This window comes from Bombyx mandarina, chromosome 20, assembly GCF_030267445.1.
Source record: "Bombyx mandarina strain Sakado chromosome 20, ASM3026744v2".
Classification (NCBI taxonomy): Eukaryota; Metazoa; Arthropoda; class Insecta; order Lepidoptera; family Bombycidae; genus Bombyx; species Bombyx mandarina.
In genome coordinates this window covers 11,322,113-11,346,616 of record NC_143226.1, presented here as the reverse complement: position 1 = coordinate 11,346,616, position 24,504 = coordinate 11,322,113, and the positions used below count along the sequence as shown (strand labels likewise).

Sequence of the window (24,504 nt, the reverse complement as noted above, 5' to 3'; positions counted from 1 at the left end):
ACTTAATTATATTGTTTCATCAAGCTATACTTTTACTTAGGTTTCGTTAAGTTAAGCTCCTTTACATACAATAATTGGTTTCTATAGATTATTCGCGTCTGTCTGGACGTCTGTCGCGCATATTTTAACATTGCATTGTTGGACGAGTGATCGAAATCGGATCGTAATCACCAACGCCTCTTGGCTCGTAGGTCCTGATTTAGATTCATCATGTGAAAGTTTTTTCTTTTTTTTTATTGCCCTTGCAGGCAGACGAGCATACAGCCCTCACCTGATGGTGAGTGGTTACCGTCGCCCATAGACTTCAGCAATGCCAGGGGCAGAGCCAAGCCGCTGCCTACCGCTTAATACTCTCCACAAGCCTCTTGTATGTACGGCATTTTCTCTTTTGTTTTTTTTGTCTGTGATTTTGAAAATAATGTTTGTTTGTGCTGTATATTAAGATAATTCGTAAAACTAAATTAGTTAAATAGCTACAAACAAACAGACGAGAAAATGGCAGTTAACGGTTTTTGTTTTGCCTATTGATATTTAAAACATAATTACAGTATTAAGGTATGTGTAATTAGTGTTTGGCTTTGATAACTTATGTGGACAACGTTTTGATTAATTTATTGGCTATCGGGCAGAAAAGACGAAATGAGCGAAACCCACAGACATTTATATTAGCTTCCATAAGGCTTTCCAGCTACGCACAGTTTGAGCTCACGGGACTCAGCCTGAGAGAAACAGGTAGGCGTCTTAGTTGTGCCCCTGGCATCGCTGGCGTCCATAAGAGTCGGTAACCACTCACCGTCCGGTGGGCCATACGTTTGCCTGCTTACTAAGGCAATAACAAAAAACAATCAGTGGGTTTCCGTAATTAATAAATGAATAATAGCATTGACAAGAAGCCATTGTCGCTTTGACAAACCAACGAAACAAAACATAATTTTATTGTAAAAAAGCGAGGGGTGCTTCTCAAAATAACCCTTCTACTCATATCTGTTCATAAAATATTTATAACTACTGATACCATGCATCCCACGCTTTTTTTACAATAAAATAATTTTTTCTTACACTATTTTTAATTCAAATTTATTAAGATTTATTTTCTATTTTTAGTTGGATTTTGCATAAAAGCGTTTGTTTGTTAGTTTTTTTTAAACTATTATTTATTTTTTATTTTTAGTTGAATTAAAAAATATTCAATATTTTTTTTTATATTGAATTGTCATCGGTCCTTAGTAAGTATACCGAATTTCGAGTTAATCCGACGTTTTGAAGGAGATCAAAATCATGTTCAAAGATTCCGTTACAAACATAAATGCATACGTCTGAAGCTAATAAAAAAGCGTATTAAAGAGAGAAATGTTTAATTTCAAAATCTTTGGTCCATCGTTTATTTCCTGCAGAAGTTATATTGCGTGGACGCGACGATCCAGTCCAGTACTGCGGTGACTCTCATGTTGATGCCCGGACTGTTTGATGCGCAGAAACGACCGTAACTCACGATGCCCAGGTTGAAGAACAATCCGGTACTCGGGTCTGTATAGAGCAGAGGGCCACCGGAGTCGTCCTAAAGCAAAGAAAAGCAATTGATTTTTTTATAATACTAGCGACCCGCCCTCGCTTCGCTTCGGAAACTGTAATTTATTATTGATTTGTCCACTATTTAATGGATGTTATTATACATATAAACCTTCCTCTTCAATCACTCTATCTATTAAAAAAAACCGCAACAAAATCCGTTGCGTAGTTTTAAAGATTTAAGCATACATAGGGATATAGGGACAGAGAAAGCGACTTTGTTTTATACTATGTAGTGATTTCAATTTTGCTTTCGTGACTGAACCAACTAAAACTACATTTACAATTAGCATTGGGTTGACCGAGAATTTATTGGTTTGTAGATTAGTTCGTGTATTATTAATTATTTAATTCTTTATATCAGCGTAAACATCCAACGATAAAAATCCACTCGAATAAAAACCATACATATTTAGTTATGCATGCTCATTAAAATTACACAAAACGCTTAGTTAAAACACCGACATATCAAAATAGATTTATTTAAGAGTAACTAGTGCCGGTTATGATGTCATATCCCGCGGTTTGCTCCCAACATCTGCAGATTCTATCGTCAACTTCAACATACCTCACGTGTCCCCTAGGCCCTAGGCGAGGGGACCTCGTAGGGGGTCCCCAGCACGTAAAAAAGAGCATTAGGATTTCTGTATCGCAATAAGCTATTAATGCATCTGCAAATTTTCAATTTTATCTTGAAGCGAAAATAACGTTGAAAGATTTCGTTACATACATAAATATGCAAAAACTTAGAGACATTGGCTAATAAAAAGATTAATAAGTCAGAATACAAACTTGACACGCGTCCTTCCCAGGAGTGAATGTGCACATCTGTCTGTCCGTCAGTGTCGACTCGTAACTCTTACAGGTGCTCTGGCTGATGATGTCCAGGTCTACCTTACGGAGAACATTAGACGTTGGGCCTCCCGGGAATAACGTTCCCCAACCTACGGGCAATCACTCTCCAATACATACCAGAATAAACTATAAAAACAATAGTGCCAGTCAAATTCAAACCAGGATTAAGCTGCTATACCAGATATAAGTTTACTCCTCGTTTTGCTTATTGGGCCACGGATGGTTCAATATATTAGCTACTACTAGTTATTACTATAGGGGGTTAGGTATCGTGAGTTCAAGCTAGGCTACTAGGATAGAAAACGTCACGTTATTAGATCCGGTAGTAGATACGGCAAAGCACTTATTAGGACAGCTGATAACAAGCCCTGAGAGTACTGACATATAGTTAGGCATACAAAAATAGTAAGGCATATAATAAGCCCACACGGATAACTCGTGATTTACGTGCACTGACGACTCTTCATTCCTTACTTATGTCTCCTGAACCTCCTTCCTATCTAACTCCCTATTTTCAATATCTTCACTCCAGCCATGAGCGGGCCCTACGTTCTCTCCATAGCCTATTAATTCGTTGTCCCACACATAGTTCTAGTTATGTTCGTAACTCTTTCGTCGTGCAATCTGTTCTGCTATGGAATGCACTTCCTCTCGAGATCAGGACTATTACTAACCGTTGCACGTTTAAGTTAAGGGTTCGGCGAATGTTGTTGGAAAAGTTAGCGGAATCATCATGAACTTATTAAGATGAAGTTATTTGTTAAGGAAATTTATTAATATATTCCTTTTAATACTATATAACTATTATATGTATGTATGTATGTGTGTATGTATGTATTTATGTATGTATGTATGTATGTATGTATGTATATATTTATATATTATGTATGTATATACTTTTTGTAACTTAATATAAATTTCATTGCACCTACCACTATTTACTCTGCACTACCTTTGGTTGACTGGTAGAGAATGCCTTAGGCATTAAGTCCGCCAATGTAAATTTTACATGAAGTGTAATAAATAAATAAATAAATAACTACCACCACCTGCCTTGAATCAGTGATGCGTTCTCGTTTGTATGATGGGACAGCCGATATGTAATTGAGGTTTCGACTAAATATTTCAGGGTAGGATTCACGTTGCGACGTCTATTTACAAGGTAAACCGTGATCTCGTCCACACTTGGCCACTATAAAAGCTTGTTTGAAATAGGTATTATTTTCCGTGTAATAAATTTTGGTTTGTTTCCACTACTTACCAAGAATAGTCACTTTTAAACCAGTGAAATTGGTATTGACGAACTTGAACGGTAGACAAGCCGGTCCCACTATCTCGCTGAACGTTATTTCCTTTGTGGTTTCCACTATCGCCACGTCGTAGTCATAATTGGAACTGTCAAAACAATAATATCGCAGTTATCACTGGAATGAAGCAGAAGTGACATCGCTGCTACCGTCTCTGAGCCGAGGGTCTCAAGTACCAGCTATGAGGACGAGTACTATAAGGAATTGTACAAGATGATCTCTCCACCTCCTTTTCCCGCCGCCGAATCAGAGCTCATCCATACTATCTGGAACCACTGCGTTTAACGACATTACGTTTCCAAAGATCATTAAATAAAAAATATAAAAATATTTACCTACTAACAATCACGCCACGTTAACTGGTCTCGTACTTTATAAGTTCGTAAAGAACTTGTGTTACAGGTACCAGATAACGGAAATAAATGTAAGATTTTTATTATACACATACATATATTTAATATAGATCCATAACCCTGGAAAAGACATCTATATTTATCATACAAATATCTTCCCTTGGCGGGATTCGAAACCGCGACCCTCTTGTGTAGTGACCATGTCACTTACCACTACACCAAACGGCCGTTTCTCGCCAATTACCGTCCATTTGGAATGAACTCCCCTCCACGGTGTTACACGAGCACTGTGACATATCCTTCTTCAAACGAGGCTTATGGAAAGTACTCAGGGATAAATAGAGAGCTCGCTCTGCCCCTGAAATTACTGAAATTCATGAGTGACGGTAACCAATCACCACCAAGTGGTCCGTATGCTCATCTGGCTATAAAAGCGACGACAAAAGAATGGCGCGTAAATTCTACAATCAACTAACCAGAACCAATTGGTTGGGCTAATAGAAAAACAAAACGTGCAATCGAAGAAATAATTTAGGACTTGTTTGGATGTATACTCACGCAGTAAATAATGGATGTATAATAAAACTTTGTACTACGTAACCCTGAGCTGCCGATTCTGTGCCTAAAAACAAGATAGATTGGGTATTATAGGATCATTAGAACATGAATGGAATAAATAAAACAAAAAATAACTATAACAACACAGACAAACACATAAAAACAACAAAACAATCAAAGTAAGTAAGGGTAAGTTTTTGATAATCATTTTTATTTATTTATTGTGAACGTATTTTTTATTTACTATGAACGATAGATAAGGCATAAAGGAAAGTATGCAAGCAAGTGAAAATATGTAAATATCACGATTTGAACGACATACTCAATTTAAGGAGGATTTGGTCATGCGACTCGCAGAGAGAAAATACCAATGATAAATTTCAAATGGTAGTTTGTGTTTGGAGCGTTCATTAAATCGCGCTTCGATTAACAGAATAGTAGAATGTTGATGTTAAAAATAAAGAAGTGAAGTTATCAAAACACATACCGCTGGAAACATCGTGTTCTCCAACTATAACTCCTATGTTATCCGTTCTTTGGTTGGCAATACAATGGGCTGCGGTCAGTACATGCCTATTAGAGATCAAGGCGCCTCCGCATTTAATTTGCCTGATGCTGATATCAACTAATCCGACCATCATTCGGAATTCATTGATTTTCGCCTCTTCACCCCCCACAATGCGGGTCTAAAATAAGTGATTAATAAGTGATTAATTACCTAATTTCCTTTGCTTAATTTCATTCTACTTTTCAAACAAGAACGCATAGCTTCTCCTTGGCAGAATTACTGAGCCATATCTGTACAGCATTTGGAGAGAAGCATGCTGAATTTAATAAAATCAAACAGAGTACGAAACAAAATCATTAGAGGTCGCACTAAGATACAAAATGTTTCAACTAGAATTCGGAAACTAAAATGGCAATGGACAGGACCTACAGTAAGAGGCATCGAAAAATGGAACAAAAGTGTAGTGTTTTGGTATCCTAGAAATAGAAAAAGGAAACTAGGCAGACAGATTCGGAGGTGGGAAGACGAGGTAAAGACAGAAGCAGGAAAACTATGGACAAGGAAAGCTCTAAACCGAGTAGATTGGAAAGAAATGGAGGAGGCCTTTACCAAAGTTGGGCAAGCAGGCGAAGTTGTCAATGTCATCGACTCGGCAGAGTCGTTAATTTAAGTTTGTTATTTGTCCGGCGAGAAACTCAGTGGGCTGTGTATGAGGGTTAATTTACTCGTCGAGCCCTTCGTCGTAAGCAACGGGTTCGACGAGAACGATGACCGGTGCTTGAGGTACCTAAAAGCACCGTTCCCTGATTAAATAAGACCACTAGGCCATTATGATTTCTATGAATTGCAAGAAGCACTCTACTACCGAACCAAGAATACAACCCCCCTGGCTTAGTTAATAAGAAAATTTATGCCCTAAAAAGTGGCCAACGCGAATGGTCCTAAATTAGCATTCAGAAAATGAAAGGGATTATACGACTGAGGTGTCAGGTTTGAGCCCCGTGAGCTCGCCTACTATATAGTTAAGGTTACGCTGAAATAGTCTCTTGAGGCTCTCAGCTTAGGTTAAAAAAAATCGGTTGTCTGTAAAGTCGGTTTACTGACGATAGTTGAACGTGACAACGTCATAAAAAATACTGATGGAATGGTTTCATTTTTCAAAAGAAATTTTTAATTTTATTTGTTTGATAGATATTTTGTATGGACAATTGACACCACATTCATTTTTCACTGAACTTCATACTTGACGAAAACATGTATTATTGTTAGCAGCTGTCCACGCGGATGCATCGCTCACTCAAGTAGGAGAGAGACAGACGTCGAACGCTGCCGAACGCGGAGGCCGGAGGCGGAGGATTGTGCCTCTTTGTCGCTCGTTGCGCGCTCTCGCTTGCACTTCAAGCCTTAAATGGAACGCCTCAGAGCGAGGTAACGCCGCACGAGTCATGTTTTTGCGTGCGTGCAGCCGGCTCCATTGAATTATAAGACGTTGTCACGTAAAAAAAAAACCATTAGGGTAATTAATTAAAGGGACTATTATGCTTTAGGTTACGAGATTATAATATAATTTAATTTATAACGCGTACCTGTTTCCTTTCCCCGCATCTGCAAGGTGCTGGACTAGGAGCTGATGCCACCGCGTATACGCGACACCTGAAGTATCCGCCGGGACTTGAGTTTGAAGATATCAACCCTGTAATTAATACGAAATTATTGTATTATCTTCGCATTTTTGCGCATCATAAACACAATTAAATCAACTTTTACGGTTTATACTCTCGAATTTACTGTCGTTATATTATTTCCGAGGTTGATAATGTTCCTTTTTATTTATTTTTTATTGCTTTAAAGGGTGAACGAGCTCACAGTCGTGTTAAGTGGTTACCGGAGCCCATAGACATCTACAACGTAAATGCGCCACCCACCTTGAGATATAAGTTCTAAGGTCTCAGTATAGTTAAAAGTTGTAGTCCAAGCTGACACACCATCGGCCTATTAAGGCGGCCCAAAATTAAATGCTAAGATAATCGAATCAAGATATTTACAGAAAAGCCTAAGGTAATTAGTCACCGTCGTTCGTCAACCTCAGCGATGACAGCATTATACGGCTTTGACTGCGTGATGATGATGCTGAGATTCATTTGAGATATAAGGTAGGTCCTACTCCTTTGAGGAGTAACAAAATAATCGGCGCTTTAGAGCAGCGCGCCGTGAATTGTCTTACCCCAAGACGACTGACCCCCAGCGGTGGGCGGCTATTGTTGCCCACGATCACAAACGCTAAATACGTTCATAGAGCATCGATCAGAATCTCATCATAATTAACGCATCTGCCTTTTTTTTGCTTATATGGGGGGACGAAGTCACAGCCTACCTGGCGTTAAGTGGTTACCGGAGCCCATAGACAACTACAACCTAAATGCCGACACCAACCTTGAGACATGAGTTCTAAGGTCTCACTTACGGCTGCCCCACCCTTCAAACCGAAACGCACTACTTTTTTTTTCCTACCTAAGCTGATGGTCTTGAGAGACCATTTCAGCGTAGCCTTAAGGCTAGAGGCTCAAACCTGACGACGTTGCTAGCACTGGCCCTAGCAAGAGCAGTGCTTCGCAGAATCTACCGCCGGATCGGAAACGCGACCCAGGGAGAAGATCTAGTACCTATAGACAACCCTCCATTCTTAATACGTCGTTTTTCAGAAATTAATTATGGTTTACTTGTTAAATAAATAAAAAAACTCCTTACCCAAACTAAGTTTCTGGCCAACAGAAGTTGCAGATAAAGTTCCTCTCCCGCAGTAGACTTCGGCTCCACTCAATTGGGGGTCACCCGTCCTTGAGAGCAATAGTCGATCTATGCAAGAAGAACTCTGAAATCAAATGTATCAAATTACGAATTGTTTTATACTTAGGCATTTTTGAATATGTGGCACATGCATGTTGTAGTCAGTTCTGGATATTATGACGTTGCTCACGAAATTTTCACACATATCTTCCTGTGTAGACATCTTTCGTCGAGGTGAATCATTTCCACCACTTATTCGCGTCGTTAGCGGGGCTGAGGACCCGTAGAGCTAGGAACTGTCCAACGGTTAATTTTAACGGTTAATTTTTTTACTCCTTTGGTTACATTATTGGACTTTTAGTAAGGATCCCTAATTAAAAAAAAAAGAATATAGCCTATGTCACTCGGGGATAGTGTAGCTTCCAAACAGTCAAAGAATTTTGCAAATCGGTTCAGTCGGTTCGAAGCCTATTCAATACAAACAAACAAACAAATCTTTCCTCTTTATAATATAAGTATAGATTTCACCCGCTCGGTAGTGATAGCTCTATCTGCTCCTAGCATTGTCTACTCTGACAGTGCTGGCAATGGCTCGGAATGAATACGGAAACTCAATAGCATAAATTATCAAAATCATATGTAGAAGAGCAATTTTATTTCTAATAGAATTATTAATATTACTCTGGTCCTTTTGTTTGATATTGCTCTGTTTTGTCTTTTGTCTGATCGAGTCGAAAACGCGAACAATATCACTTTAATTTATTAAGTAGCTTTTTTAAAAGTATATATAATATTTTCATTAAACTACAGACAAAAATATGAGGAGAGTGTGAGTTAATACTTAATTTAACACATATGTGATGTATATCGGTTCAAAACGCCAAAGCGTACGAGAAATTTCCCAACTACTCCGCTCCTTTTCGTTGCCGTTAGCAAATTCGATTTTGATGGCGTTAGCTGCTATGTATACACAATAAAAAATACTGTCAATCAATAAAATTTGTTTTGATTACGCATTGAATTAGGAGGGAGAAAATGGGAGCAAATCTTTGACATTGCACAACACAATGTCAAAGATTTGCTCCCATTTTCTCTTTCTCTCAGTGTAATTTGAATAAAGCAAAGAAAACGACTCTCTAGCGATCCATTCTACTTAGTACAGGGCTATTGGGATTCAAAGAATTACATTAAAAGACCTTGAAATGGTCATATCGACCAAACGGCAAGTGTTAATTATCAACCAAAAAAAAAAACATGTGCATTATATTTCTAGACTCGTTATATTTACATTATGTTATGTTTTAATTAAAATGTATATCATTTAATATTGTAAATTCGAAACTGAATGAATCTATAGGTATATTAATACGTGAAGCAAAAACTTTGTATCCCTTTTTACGAAAATTGCGCGGACGAAGGAGTATGAAATTTTTCACACTTATAGAGAATATAGAGAAGAAGTGCACAATGCTAATATTTGTTTAAATAATGCATAAAAAATACTTTAAATCAAGAAAGAAAACATTACACACACTACATACCATGTATTTGACGCACACACGCATGCATACTATTTATTGTCTAACTTTTGTTCTTGACGTCTGTTGTCAAATTGAGAATAAATTAAATATTGTTTGTCTTTATTAATATTTTTTATAGTGTGGTCTTGGCGAAATTTGTGAATATAAAAGTATAAAATACAATCATAATAGTGTACAAACTTACAATTCCAATTAATTATAGTCGAATTTCGACTGCTGCGGGACCTCTAGTATTAAATATTTTACAAGTCAACGTTTTGTTTCTCACCTGTAGCCCTTTCTGTTGAGCTAGTATTTGTTGAGCACTATGGAGCTGTATCATTGAAACATTTGAATTATTTGCGTCAACTCACGCAATTTCAATTAACAATATATTACTGAAATTGGCGCACGAGCTCAAGGGCTACATGGTATTCCATGGTTACAGGAGCCGATAGACATATGAGACATATTATAAAGTGAATGCTGCCACCCAATTTGAGACATGAATGAGGTCTAAGCCTCGGTTTTATGGTACCACGGCTATCCCGCAACAAAACGTGATTCTACTTCGCAGCAGGTATAGGCAGGGTAATCTGGATAATTGTACTTACCCGGACGGGCTCTCAATACACACCCCATGAGTCATTACGCTTATTACAATTTTGGGTTTGATTTTTATTACACTATATTTACCATTAACATGGAAGGCACTCGTGAATCGTGAACAATTGTCATGTGTACGTATTTCATTAGAATGTACCGGGCGTCTTATCCTTTAGGACAGTTCATAAGCAGATTTCACAGTTTCTTACTCATACTTTTTAAATGCTTCGGCAAGCAGACTTATATATTGGAAACGCACTGGGTCGCGTTTCCGATCCGGTGGTAGATTCTGCGAAGCACTGCTCTTGCTAGGGCCAGTGTTAGCAACTCTCCGGTTTGAGCCCCGTGAGCTCAACTACATGTTAGGGCGAAGCTGACCCCACCGAACGTGGTCTCGCCTTGTCGCGGCGGTGGGGCTTAAGCGTGCACCCCGATACCGTGGAGCAGCGTTGTCTGCACAGGGGTGCCGCGAACAAAGAGGACTGCACACCGTGTTCCCGTTTTCCCACCTTTGCTGGACAAAGGGTGCGTGAAGCGGGAGATGGCTCCCTTCTGGAGCCCTCTTGAATGCTAGGCCATGTCCCCGGCAGCTCTTTGGCTGCTAAAGGGGAAGGCCCTCCAGAGGAGGGTACCGGTACGCCGGCGTGGCCACACCGTGGTCAGACGTGTGGGTCTGTCAGTAATGGTAGACCCCACGTGGATGAGAAGTGAACCGGAGGGCACTCCCTTCCGGTCGCTGGTTGCCATGTCCCCGGCTGGCTCTTGGCGGCTACAGGGGAAGGCCCCCCAAAGGGGGGTACCGGTTTACCGGCGTGGCTTCGAAGAAGCACACCGCAATCCCTACCGAGTAGGGGACGGGGGCTGCTGCCTAGCAGGAGCCGTGAGGATGCGAACCTCTATAAAAAATGCCCCAATCCCAAGTTTTTGACACCTGACGATGGGATGAATGGCTGGAGGGAGTCTAGTCCCAAGGGTTGTCCCATACCGTAATCCCCACTTGGTGGGGGGCGGGGGCCGCTGCCTAGTAGGGGTCGCGAGGATGCAAACCTCTATAAAAAATGCCCTAATCCTAAGCCTGTGACGTGCCCGGTGATGGGATGAGTGGCTGGAGGGTGTCCAGTCGTGAGGGCCGTCCCAGGGGACCGACCCCTGGTTAAATAATAAAGGAATAAATAAATGATGGCAGACTTAACGAAAAAATTACCCCAGGAGGGTACCACTCTAGGTGGAGAATCCCTCCGTGCTTCCACCTCGGTGGGAGCATGCTGCCCCACGTATTCTGGGGGGGCAAAGCATGCCACGATGAAGGGGGCTGTGCGACGGGCAGCGGAAAACCCGTCGAACCGAGGTGTGCCAGCGCTGGCTCGACGCGCTCTGCGCTCGTCAGCGACTGTGAGGCGGCTGGCCCGAAAGGGAAAGTTAGGCGGAAGAGAAAGTCGAGGGGACTTTCTTCCCGCGAAGGGGAGGGGCAAACGTCGTCCTCTGACACGGATGCCCCACCGGAGAAAGTGGTGGTAGTCTCCGATTCGGCCTCTGCCGCGGAGGAGATGCCGCCCCCTAAAGGGAGACCCGCTCGGGGGAAGGGCGCACCGTCACCGGCGCCGTCATCGGCGTCGATGTCTGTCGCCTCGCTGGACGGGCGGACGACAGAAGAGGAGGAGGGCGGTCTTCGGGACCCTGCCTTGGTCATAGGCAGGGCCATGAAGACCGTCAAGTCGTATGCGGCGACCAGTGCCAAAACCAAAGCTGCTGGCCGCAGGCTGCGGGAAGTCGTCTCGCGAGTCTCGAAGGTTCTGCCTTCGGTTGCTTCCGCCAATGACCAGGTGGTGCAGCTGATGGCGGAGAATTCGAGGCTCCGAGCACAGCTACAGGCGCAGCAGCGGCCCGATGGCAGGGTTGCTGCTACCAAGCGGGTAGCCGCCACGAGGTCGTCGCTCGCGTTGCCGCGTGCCGCTGGGTCGCGGACTCCTCCGGCATCTGTGCCGGCGGTGTCGCCGCTGGTCTCCGGGGTCCCTCGGGGTCCCTGTCCCTCAGCGGCGGCTGGCGACCCGTGGCCCGTGCTGCCACCATCGCGCGCGGTACAGCGGCGTTCGCGTCTCCCGTCGCCGCGGTCTAGGGAGGCGACGGCCGTCGAGCGGCAGCAGGGATCCGTGGGGCCACGGATCGTGGGCCTGCCGGAACCGAATTGCTACAGCCTGGACGAGATTATCGATCGCACCGTCCAGGCTGTAATGGAAAGGCTGGGTGGCGGGCTGGCGGCTCTCGAAGCGAAACGTATTGTCGCTAGTGACGCTGAACGGCCTGCGTCTACACATGCCGCGGTGTCGGGTGATGCAGTGACCCGCTCCACCCCCGTACAGGCTCCAGCCACTAGGGCTGGCCCGGGGCGAGACAGAGCCAAGCGGGGGGGCGGCGCTAACGCGAAGTGCACATCGCAAGCGCCTCAACCCCGTCCGCTGCCCCCGCCCCCGTCTAACATGGACGAGGGGTGGAATGTGGTGGCCCGGCGGGGTGCCAAGAGGGCCGTACCGACAGCTCCCCAAGTGGGCAAGCACCGGCCACTGCGGCGTCTCAGGCTGCTCCCCAACAGGGTCGAGCCCCTGTGGCCGCCAAGAAAAAGAAGACGAAGAAGAAGTCGTCGCGCGCGCCTCGTTCGGCGGCAGTGGTCTTAACGCTGCTGCCGGCCGCCGAGGCCAAGGGCGTGTCATACGGAGATGTAGTCTCCCGGGCGCGCGCGGCTATTGATCTAGACGAGATCGGGGCGGGGGAGGGCCTCCGCTGTAGGCTGACGGCCAATGGGGCCAAGCTACTAGAGTGTCCCGGTGCCGATAGTTCCGGCATCGCGGAGCGTCTGGTGGCGAAGCTCCGTACGGTTCTGCCTGAGGAGGAGGTTCGAGTGCACAGGCCGGTCAAAATGGCTGAATTGAGAGTGACCGGCCTGGACGACTGCACCACTAAGGATGAGGTGGCGGCGGCTATTGCCGCCCGGGGCAACTGCGCCCTGGAGAATATAACTGTAGGCGAGCTGCGCCTCGGTTATACCGGGGCTGGCTCTGTTTGGGTGCGTTGCCCGGTAGAGGCGGCCACCTCCTTGGCTGCTCCTCCGCCCGGGAGACCGTCGGGGGAACCGGGCAGGTTGCGCGTGGGCTGGATAGCGGCCCGCGTGCGCCTTCTCGAACCACGCGCCTGGCGGTGCCTCAGATGCTTCAGCACTGGGCACTGCCTCGCTAAATGCGCGAGTGCGGTTGACCGCAGCGGATTGTGCTTTCGCTGTGGTCAGCCGGGACACAAGGCGGCCGTGTGCTCGGCTGCGCCGGATTGCTTATTATGTGCGGCGGCCGGGCGCAAGGCTGACCACCGGGCCGGGGGCAAGGCCTGCCCTCCGGCCAGCAAGAATGCAGAACGAAATCGGCGCCGCCAAGCTAAGCGGCGTCAAAAGAAGCGGTTGGCCGGGGGAGCACCGGCCGGCACTTTGTCCCCCGCTGAGGCGTTCGCGCCCGATAGCGGGGGCAATGGAGTAGGGGAGGGAGCGATGGATGTGGTTCAGTCTTAATGGATCACACCTATCGCTTCCTGCAGGGAAACTTGAACCACTCCGCTGGGGCTCAGGACATGTTGCTCCAGACCATGGCGGAGTGGTCAATTGACGTGGCTGTGGTCGCCGAGCCATACTTCGTTCCCCCAGCGGATGACTGTTGGTTTGGGGACGTTGATGGCTTGGCGGCCATACATATCAGAAGAACCGCGATGGTCCCCCCCCTGGCGATGGTGACCAGGGGCCCCGGGATCGTCGCGGTACAGTTAGAAAATATCGTCGTGATCGGGGTGTACTTTTCTCCGAATCGGCCTACCGTCGAGTTCGAGCGGTTCCTGGACGGGCTAGAGGTGATCGCTCGTCACCTCGCTCCCCGTTCAGTGATACTGGCGGGGGACTTCAATGCGAAGTCTGTCGCTTGGGGTTCCCCATTCACGGACGCTCGTGGTAGGCTGCTGGAGGAGTGGGCGGTCGCGGTCGGTCTCTGTATCGTTAATAGGGGCTCGATCGCGACTTGCGTGCGGTGGACGGGCGAGTCTATCGTGGACTTGACGTTCGCGAGCTCGCCCGTCGCACGGCGCATCCTCGGCTGGAGAGTGGTGGTGGGGGCGGAATCGTTGTCCGATCACCGGTATATCCGGTACGATCTTTCTGCCCCTGCGCCGACGCCGGCTGCAGGTGCCCGCGGGGTTAACCCCCCGCAGAGTGCATCCCGGTCATTCCCTAGGTGGGCACTAAAGCTCCTGAACAGGGAGCTCCTGGTGGAGGCCTCTATGGTGGCGGCGTGGGCGCCCAAGCGCCCACAACCTGTCGATGTGGAAACCGAGGCCGAATGGTTCCGGGGCGCGATGCACCGCATATGTGATGCCTCGATGCCCCGGGTCGGCTCTCGGCACTCTGGACGGCGACAGTCGCCCTGGTGGTCGCCCGAAATTGCAAGACTGCGTGCGGTCTCCATTCGGGCGAGCCGCCGGTGCACTAGACACCGCCGTCGCCGCCGCCTGCGGCGCGACGAGCCCGTCGCGTTCGCGGAGGAGGAAGCTCGGCTGCACCGCGAATATCGCGCTGCGAAGGACGCCCTGCGGCTGGCCATCAGGCGGGCCAAGGAGCAGAACATGGAGAGACTCTTGGAGGCGCTCGAAGCGGATCCGTGGGGGAGCCCATACAAATTGGTACGCGGCAAGTTGCGCCCGTGGGCCCCCTCTATGACTGAGCGTCTCCAGCCCCAGCAGCTGCGGGACATCGTTTCGGCGTTGTTCCCGCAGGAGCGGGAGGGTTTTGTCCCTCCCGCTATGGGCGGGCCGTCTGACACCGTCGACGGCCAAGCTCCTGCTGAGGTGCCCCGTATTACCGAGGCAGAGCTCCGGGTGGCCGTTGTCAAGATGACTGCGAAAGACACGGCCCCCGGCCCGGACGGAGTCCACGGCCGGGTATTGGCCTTGGCCCTCGGTGCCCTGGGGGACCGGCTCCTTGAGCTATATAATGGCTGCTTGGAGTCGGGACGGTTTCCGTCGCTCTGGCGGACGGGTAGACTTGTGTTGTTGAGGAAGGAGGGGCGCCCGGTGGATACAGCCGCCGGGTATCGTCCTATCGTGCTGCTGGACGAGGCGGGAAAATTGCTGGAACGTATTCTGGCTGCCCGCATCGTTCGGCACCTGGTCGGGGTGGGGCCTGACCTGTCGGCGGAGCAGTACGGCTTCCGGGAGGACCGTTCGACCGTGGATGCAATTCTTCGCGTGCGGTCCCTCTCGGACGAGGCCGTTTCTCGGGGTGGGGTGGCGCTGGCGGTGTCTCTTGACATCGCCAACGCATTTAACACTCTGCCCTGGACCGTGATAGGGGGGCACTGGAGAGGCATGGAGTGCCCCTCTACCTCCGCCGGCTGGTTGGGTCCTATTTGGGGGCCAGGTCGGTCGTATGTACCGGGTACGGTGGGACCCTTCATCGTTTTCCGGTCGTGCGTGGTGTTCCACAGGGGTCGGTTCTCGGCCCCCTCTTGTGGAATATCGGGTACGACTGGGTGCTGAGGGGCGCCCTCCTCCCGGGCCTCCGCGTTATTTGTTACGCGGACGACACGTTGGTCGTGGCCCGGGGGGATGATTTTAGGGAGTCTGCCCGTCTCGCCACAGCGGGAGTGGCCCTCGTCGTCGGAAGGATAAGGAGGCTGGGTCTCGACGTGGCGCTCAGTAAATCCGAGGCTCTGTGGTTTCACGGGCCGCGGAGGGCGCCACCAGTTGACACCCACATCGTGGTTGGAGGCGTCCGGATAGGGGTCGGGGTGCAGTTGAAGTACCTCGGCCTCGTGTTGGACAGCCGGTGGGCTTTTCGTGCTCACTTTGCGGAGCTGGTCCCCCGATTGATGGGGACGGCCGGTTCTTTGAGCCGGCTGCTCCCGAATATTGGGGGACCGGATCAGGTTGTGCGCCGCCTCTACGCGGGGGTGGTGCGATCGATGGCCCTGTACGGTGCACCTGTGTGGGCTGAGCCGCGCAACCGGGCCACTATGGCTCGGTTCCTGCGCCGGCCGCAGCGCACCGTTGCCATCAGGGTCATTCGCGGATATCGCACCGTCTCCTTCGAGGCGGCGTGTGTTTTGGCGGGGACGCCGCCATGGGAGCTGGAGGCGGAGTCGCTCGCTGCCGACTATCGGTGGCGCAGCGAGCTTCGTGCTCGGGGCGTGGCGCGTCTCCCCGAAGGTGAGCTGCGGGCGCGGAAGGCCCATTCTCGGCGGTCCGTGCTCGAGTCGTGGTCGAGGCGATTGGCCAACCCCACGTGGGGGCTACGGACCGTCGAGGCGGTTTACCCGGTCTTTGATGACTGGGTGAATCGTGGCGAAGGACGTCTCACCTTTCGTCTGGTGCAGGTGCTGACCGGGCACGGATGCTTCGGGAAGTACCTGCGCCGGATAGGGGCTGAGCCGACGACGAGGTGTCACCATTGTGGACACGACCTGGACACGGCGGAGCATACGCTCGCTGTCTGCCCCGCTTGGGAGGTGCAGCGCCGTGTCCTGGTCGCAAAGATAGGACCTGACTTGTCGCTGCCTGGCGTCGTGGCGTCGATGCTTGGCAGCGATGAGTCATGGAAGGCTATGCTCGACTTCTGCGAGTGCACCATCTCGCAGAAGGAGGCGGCGGGGCGAGTGAGGGAAAGCTCTCCTCACTACGCAGAAACCCGCCGCCGCCGAGCAGGGGGTCGGGACCGGGGTCGTATCCGTGACCTGGCCCCCTAAGAGCTAGGGGTCCCACCCGTTTTGTGCGGGGAGGGACCCAGACGTGGGGTGGCGTGCTCTGCACGCTCACCCGCAATAGGAAGCCGGGTGATGGTAGACCGCGTTCCCCCGACCGCTCTGGGGGAAGGTGTAACGCGGCGCCATCAAAGCGGGCTCTCGGCCCGCTGAACGAGGGAACCGGTGGTCGTGTCGCTGGCGGCCACCGGTCCGGCGTCCGTGGGACGGTGGGATGGATGTAATGTGCTCTGCGTCAACCCTGTCCCGCCGTTTCAATAGCCCCGACTGGGCTCCGGCCCGGTCCGAGGTAGGGCGCCGGCTGTGAGCGGCAGGAGTTTTTAGTGAGGTTCAACTCCCACATACCCCACCTGCCGCGCGGGTGGGGATCCGGCGATTTTCTCCTGTGGAAAAAAAAAAAAAAAAAAAAAAAAAAAAAGGGCGAAGCTGAAATAGCCTCTCAAGGCTATCAGCATAGGTAGGAAAAAAATGTACATAAATAGCCGCCACAGGGCGAGCCAATCAACCTTAACCCTTTCATTGATTTAGTTTGAAACAAAAAATGAATTGCAGCAGAGATCCTTTCTAGTAAATTATATTTCTTGCTTCTTAACTGACACGTGACGCAATTTCAGAAAACAAAAAGTGTTTTAAAAAAAGATACCTGATATTCATTAACTTACTTGGGGTATGGATATTATGGGGCAATCTATTTGACAATTGTATCCAACGGGACATGTCGCTATCCATCTACATTGAATACCGGGACGGTAGTTGCCGGGGTAACCCGGACTGCTTATATCCACCGTAGTTCCGACGGCAATCTGAAAGCATATTGTGTTTGTGAGGGTTCTTACCTGAAAAAGCCATGAGGAACCGCGCCGATACGAACACCCTTCGCATCGAAGACATACTATTTTATTTTTATTGTGTTATATCTTCTATCTTCTATATAACTAGTCAGGTCATAAGTATTGTCACACAGCAAAAACTTTTCTTTTAGAATGCTGGCCACAAAAAAGTTTATTGAATTCGAATTTCGAATTGTTCATGAAAATAAAAATGTATACTTTTAGAATTTTACTCATTTTTAAATATGGAGTGGACGCTTAAAGAAGACCGTGTTGCAGTTATTGCGTTGCATCGTTGCGGTTACGCGCCAATTCAAATTTTTAACATACTGAAAAATTTTAATATAACCAAAAGATTCGTTTATCGTACCATCAAACGATACAATGAAGACTCTAGTGTAGATGACAGGTCAATAAGTGGTCGCCCTCGGTCTGTTAGGACTCCAGCAGTGATAAAAGCTGTGAAGGCGCGAATTCAAAGAAATCCCAAACGTAAGCAGAAACTGTTGGCCCTTCAGATGGGGTTAAGCAGAACCACGGTGAAAAGGGTGTTAAATGAAGACTTAGGGCTTCGGGCATATCGAAGAAAAACAGAACATCGTTTGAATGCTCGTCTAATGGACCTGAGACTGAAGACATGCCGCGCTTTGTTGAAGCGGTACGCGGGAAAAAAATATCAGGAAATTCTTTTTTCGGATGAAAAAATTTTTACCGTAGAAAAGAGCTACAACAAACAAAATGATAAGGTGTACGCACACAGTAGTGAAGAAGCGAGCAACCGTATTCCGCGTGTCCAACGAGGTCATTTTCCATCCTCGCTCATGGTATGGTTGGGAGTTTCTTATTGGGGCTTAACAGAGGTACATTTTTGTGAGAAAGGTGTAAAAACGAATGCAGTTGTGTATCAAAATACAGTCCTGACGAACCTTGTGGAACATGTTTCTCATACCATGTTCAATAACAGGCACTGGGTACCCCAACAAGATTCGGCGCCAGCTCATAGAGCGAAGAGCACACAAGACTGGCTGGCGGCGCGTGAAATCGACTTCATCCGGCACGAAGACTGGCCCTCCTCCAGTCCAGATTTGAATCCGTTAGATTACAAGATATGGCAACACTTGGAGGAAAAGGCGTGCTCAAAGCCTCATCCCAATTTGGAGTCACTCAAGACATCCTTGATTAAGGCAGCCACCGATATTGATATGGACCTCGTTCGTGCTGCGATAGACGACTGGCCGCGCAGATTGAAGGCCTGTATTCAAAATCAAGGAGGTCATTTTGAATAAACTTTGGTGTCATAAGAATCTATGTTTTGTTAAGTTCATTTTGGTATATGAATGGTTACTTAATGAATAAACTTGTTTCAATTATTTTACATTAAACATGTGACAGAATTTATGACCTGACTAGGTATGTATACCGCATGTGGTAAAAAGCGGTTATTTCAATATTACAAACGGACACTCCAATTTTATTTACATGTATAGATGACCGCAACAACTAGATGAGCCTCTATTTGTAGCTCGTTGACATGTAAACTAATTAAAAAGCTATCTTTTATTTGTGAAAACTAATTTAAATAACACTTATTTAGATGGAGGATCGTGATAAGATACGCAAGATAGCAAATAAAAAATAATCAATTGCTTAATTCATTATCATTTAAAGATTTTATCTTGTTTTTCTATAATTCTGAACAATCCCTTGTTTGGAACTTTAAAGAAAATGATCGAATTGTCTGAGGCTTTCACGGATAGCTAATTGAAATTCATTCTACCATAACTGGGGTAATAAGGATTATAGATTTACAATTCAAATGTGTTTTTGTTGTGATTGTTATGTGATGACCCTAAAACTCACTTGGTGGCATAGGGTCACCGTCGTTAAGAGATCTCAGCGATTCCGAGGCCCTGAAAAAGTTGTCACATATCGCTACTATTTTGAAGCGTAGTTTGCAGGACTTGCATTGAAGCCACCGCGAAACATCGATGTGGGAATTTCATATATAAGGACCAGTTTACTTAGTAAAACGGGTCTCTTGAAATGGTTATTCAAGGTATCGTGGTTGAATCATAGATATTTCTTTGATCACCATGGAACATATAGTAGGTACATAACGCAGAGAGAACCACAGTAAACCTTAACCATAGTGGCCTTTAGTAAACTTGGAGGCGCTGAGGGATCCACAAAATCAGGATCTTATCTTAAAATTCTTTCTGTATAGTTGTCATTTCTAAGCTAAATTTTCTGTTACATTGCTTTTTTCCATGATACAAAATAAATGCTCACATTTTGCGCAAAGTCGCATCCCGGGCTCTGTGATAACACGCCATTCAAGGCCAGTATAACCAATACGAGTTGAAGGCACATTTCTGAAACACAAATTAACATTCAATGACAGGGGATGTTAGCGTGCTGCTGATGTGGATGGTGGTGATAGGAGGTCCGAGGAAGAATCAGTTGTCTTACTGGTCCAACAACCCGACGGCAATAAGCAAGTTTCTCAATCGCCAGATTGTACTATGACTTCCAGACGAACTCTTGCAATGGTCAACGTTCCCGACGAACTCGTCGATGCGATGACGAGCTCGACGTGCAGCCTAGCCCATAGACATCCCACTGAGTTTCTCGCCTGATCTTTTCAGTGGGTTAGAATTCTAATCAGGTAGTAGATTGAACGTAGCTTTACTGATGGTAGGACCTCTTGTGAGTCCGCACGGGTAGGTACCACCACCCCGCCTATTTCTGCCGTGAAGCAGTAATGCATTTCGGTTTGGAGGGTGGGACAGCCGTTGTAACTATACTGAGACCTTAGAACTTATATCTCAAAGTGCGTGGCGCATATACGTTGTAGATGTCTATGGATCCAATAACCACTTAACATCAGATGGGCTGTGAGCTCGTCCACCCATATAAGCAATAAAAAAACGACCGGTTAGCAAGTCATCCTAGGCTGAGCACCGTGAGCTTACCTACCAGTACGCGCATAGTTGGTAGCGAAAAAAATGTACAATTTTATTAGACTTTTTAAAAATTAGCAAGCTGAAATTCCAGTATATGAAGCAAAAGGATTCTTTATTGAACAGCACGCTGCAATAGACAAGGACGGAAGGTCATGACGAAATTCACGGAAACACGATAGGCAGCCCGTTGGCAATCCACGATCAGGTCTATGTTGCACTTTTTTTTTTTTTTATTGCTTAGATGGGTGGACGAGCTCACAGCCCACCTGGTGTTTAGTGGTTACTGGAGCCCATAGACATCCACAACGTAAATGCGCCACCCACCTTGAGATATAAGTTCTAAGGTCTCAGTATAGTTACAACGGCTGCCTCACCCTTCAAACCGAAACGCATTACTGCTTCACGGCAGAAATAGGCGGAGTGGTGGTACCTACCCGCGCGGACTCACAAGTGGTCCTACCACCAGCATTTATACTATAATAACGATTAAATTCATACTATTTTTTAAAATTTTTATCACACCAATTATTTCTCTACATCTCTATTAATTTACTCTACAGCTTTCATGATCGCCGCTGAAATGTTTATATTGATTTTTTTATCTGTTATTAAATCTATAATTATTTATACAAATAATTTATTAAGGATTACGTTTGTTCGATTAAATATAATCACTTCGATTAAATATATGTAGATATTTCGGCGTCAAGTGAAGGTTCGAGAACTGTTTCTCAGAGAGTTAGGAGAGTCATTGAATTGATAATATTTGTTTATATATGTTTTTTTATGTATATATTTATGATATGTATATGTATATCTATATATTTATGTATATGTATTTATTTAAGTACGAGTATTTGTATCTATAAATATTATGTATGTTATATATACACATATGTTTAAGTAATATCACCTTCACACTACACCTACCAAGCTTCATCTCTGCACTCCCCTAAGGTAGACTGTTAGAGAATGCCTATGGCATTAAGTCCGCCTTTATACTTTCTAGTATAAGAAGTTATAAATAAATAAATAAGTTGAAGATCACAGCTAAAATTAAAAATGTAATAAAAAGAATCTGAGCAAAAAAGTAATCCAATTTTGTATTTCAATTTAAAAAAAATTATTCGGTTTACATATTTTTTTGTTTAAGAAGTAAAATGTTTTACCTGAACTTTTCAATCACACTTGTCAACTGAACGAATGTCTTTGTTAGCCATAATTTATTGACATCTTTACATTATATATATATTCAGGAAATTACAGGCTGTTCAGAATTGGTTAATTTCATATTTATTTCAGAAGTAAGTACCTATCTTTTAAATAATAGTCTGTAAGGAAGAATCTTTAGAACCTCTGATTAAATTTTGAAAAGAACGTAAACAACATTTTCATTTTTACCGTCCATCATTATCCTGCCCTTCTCCCAGTCACCTGGGGTCGGCGCGACATGTTTTCTCCTTCCATACTCTTCTATCATATACCATTTCTTCGCTCACTCCCCTCCTACCCATATCGTCTTTCACACAATCCATCCATTTCTTCTTAGGTCTACCTCTTCCTCTAAATCCTTCCACATTCATAGTTAACACTCTCTTAACAACCTCATTTTCATTTCGTCTCATCACATGTCCATACCATCCCTAACGTGCACTCCTCAGTTTCTCTGTCACAGGTGCCACTTTCATTTTCAGCGTCCATAAGACATTAATTAGTCGATGTTCCGATTGCATTACAAACCTGCATTACATGTTCAAAAAATCATAAAATTTTGACTTCTAGAATAAATTGGCAGCAAATATGGAAAGGCCGTAAATGTATGATCTGAATTTTTTACTATAAATGATCACTAAACTTACTGGGTGGGATGGTGATGACTGGATATAAATAAAAAATTTCTGAAAATACTGCATGTGATCAATTACACCCCAGATCCGACGCCTATTTAAGAAATGAACCTATGTTTATGTTCACCAAGAATTATGTGCGGGAACAATTTTCGTCTTTTCGATTTCTTTTAACAAGGTTGTGTTTAACGTCAGTAGAATATTTCGGTAAACTCATAAAGACATAAAGAGAAAAAGATGTGGTGTCGTGGGACTCCAGATAGGAACGAAGTTTCTTCAGCTAATGTAGAATCGACACAATTTGCAAAAAAAAAATGGTGCTCAATTTTATGTAGGTTTTCTTCATTTTTCTCTTAAATTTTGCTGATTAGTTTTTATTTAAGTATAGGAAAGTATTTAGGAAATTCAGTATTTTAAGAAATAATAAATTAAAATAAAAAAAATTCGTCATTCAAATTATCAATTAAAATAACAAAATATGTCTCTTTATTTTAGTTTGACAACATAAAATTACATAGAAATAGAAATAATTACAAAATAGAGAGAGAAGGGATGAGAGACCGAAAAAAAAGAAGGAGAAAGAGAAAGGTATTATACACTACTCGCTTGTGTATCATACGATAGTCGCGCCTGCGCACGTCTCATTTAACGGTTTTATTCCACGGACTTTTTCTTACGGTTTTACTATCACATTTTTCTCACTTCGGTCGCGCAGCAAAATCCCTATCTCCTCCAAGCTTGCCGTAAGGAACTTCGTTCCAAAAAAAAACTCATCTTTAAAGTTTCAAAATAGGTAATTACAAAAAAAATACTTATGAAATTTTAAGCAGCCTGTGTATTGAATTATTTATTATTCATTATGTGGGCACATCTGTACAAACATTGCGAAGACAAACGACAAAATGCCGAGCCGAATAACAATTAACAAATACATAAACTAAATTTCTTGACAACGTTGAATATTTCAAGCAATTTCTGATCGGTTCATAAAATTTTAATGACAATGAATGTTTTCATAAATTCTTTCGATCACTTGAATTTCTTATACGTATATATATATTACGTACTAGGTACGTACGTACATAAACAACGCAAAAACATCAGTTACAAAACAATTTCTTACATGATAATAGCATCACTAAGTACCTTTCACGGGATTTTGTAAATACTAATTAATTTGATTAGTAAAACTCACCTGTGAACTCGCTTTTTTTTGTCAATCTTAAAATTAACCGAAGTACAATTAACAATCTTCGATAAGCATGCCCATCGTAAGACACCACGACTTCATACGATCTGTGACCGGTATATAAAAGAAAATCGTGTCGGCTTCAGCCCTTGTTTCATACGACAGTAAAGATAACGATTATCACATAGTGTAAATAAATGTTAGTTGTAAAATTTGTGGAATGCGTCGCAACCAAGTTTTTTTATTTTTTTTATTGCCTAGATGTGTGGACGAGCTCGCAGCCCACCTGGTGTTAAGTGGTTACTGGAGCCCATAGACATCTACAACGGCTGCCCCACCCTTCAAACCGAAACGCATTACTGCTTCACGGCAGAAACAGGCGGGCGGTGGTACCTTTGGGTGGCTTAACGACAAAGGGAAGATCTCCCACCGAGCGGATGATATTGCTCGGTAGACCGACGGTCCAAATGTTGTTCTTCGGAACTTGTATATATGCGCTTTATCTTGAAATAGTCGTAAGCGAGATTCAGGCCTCTGTCAATTATCTTGCGTTGTATGATGACTACCCGCCACATCACTCCCCTCCGAGACCGGAGGTCGTGTTATTTTTAGTTAGCGTTGTCCGTGCTGAGATTAGCTTGCAAGGGCCAGTGCTGCTCGAAGCCTGCAGTGAGTCGAGGCTGAGCTTGAATGCTGCGTGCGTGTCGTGCGTAGTCCATGTGATGCAGAGCTGCCACGCCGGAGATGTGTGACCCCAAGCGTTGATGATCCGGTCGTGAGCTGCGATGAACTGTAGTGTCGAGATGAGACAGTGAAGTTGCGTGCCGTAG

At 45.4% G+C, this 24,504-nt stretch overlaps 1 protein-coding gene across 2 annotated transcripts; it reads right to left on the bottom strand.

The window, feature by feature from the left end:
* Window positions 1-1,338: 1,338 nt before the first annotated feature.
* On the bottom strand, window positions 1,339-23,793 carry LOC114242473 (venom serine protease). Of its 2 annotated transcripts, none has more exons than XM_089736113.1 (10): window positions 23,681-23,793; window positions 19,965-20,047; window positions 17,508-17,648; window positions 7,899-8,022; window positions 6,737-6,843; window positions 5,130-5,328; window positions 4,643-4,706; window positions 3,686-3,819; window positions 2,362-2,513; window positions 1,339-1,558 (listed from the first exon to the last, which is right to left on the bottom strand). In XM_089736113.1, the coding sequence occupies exons 2-10, from the start codon at window positions 20,043-20,045 to the stop codon at window positions 1,382-1,384; spliced, it is 1,179 nt and encodes a 392-aa protein (XP_089592239.1). In that variant the 5' UTR covers window positions 20,046-20,047; window positions 23,681-23,793; the 3' UTR covers window positions 1,339-1,381. The 2 variants fall into 2 exon arrangements, with proteins under 2 accessions (XP_089592239.1, XP_089592238.1); XM_089736112.1 differs by lacking the exon at window positions 23,681-23,793 and adding an exon at window positions 21,808-21,859.
* Between the last annotated feature and the right edge of the window lie 711 nt (window positions 23,794-24,504).

Excerpts from the sequence above, each read along its gene's own strand:
- LOC114242473 (XM_089736113.1), bottom strand. The coding sequence starts at position 20,045 with ATGTGCCTTCAACTCGTATTGGTTATACTGGCCTTGAATGGCGTGTTA. Across the intron at positions 5,329-6,736 it reads GATGCGGGGAAAGGAAACAG|ACCCGCATTGTGGGGGGTGA; the intron begins GTACGCGTTATA and ends CACTTATTTTAG. Across the intron at positions 3,820-4,642 it reads ATACATCCATTATTTACTGC|TTCCAATTATGACTACGACG; the intron begins GTGAGTATACAT and ends TTGTTTTGACAG.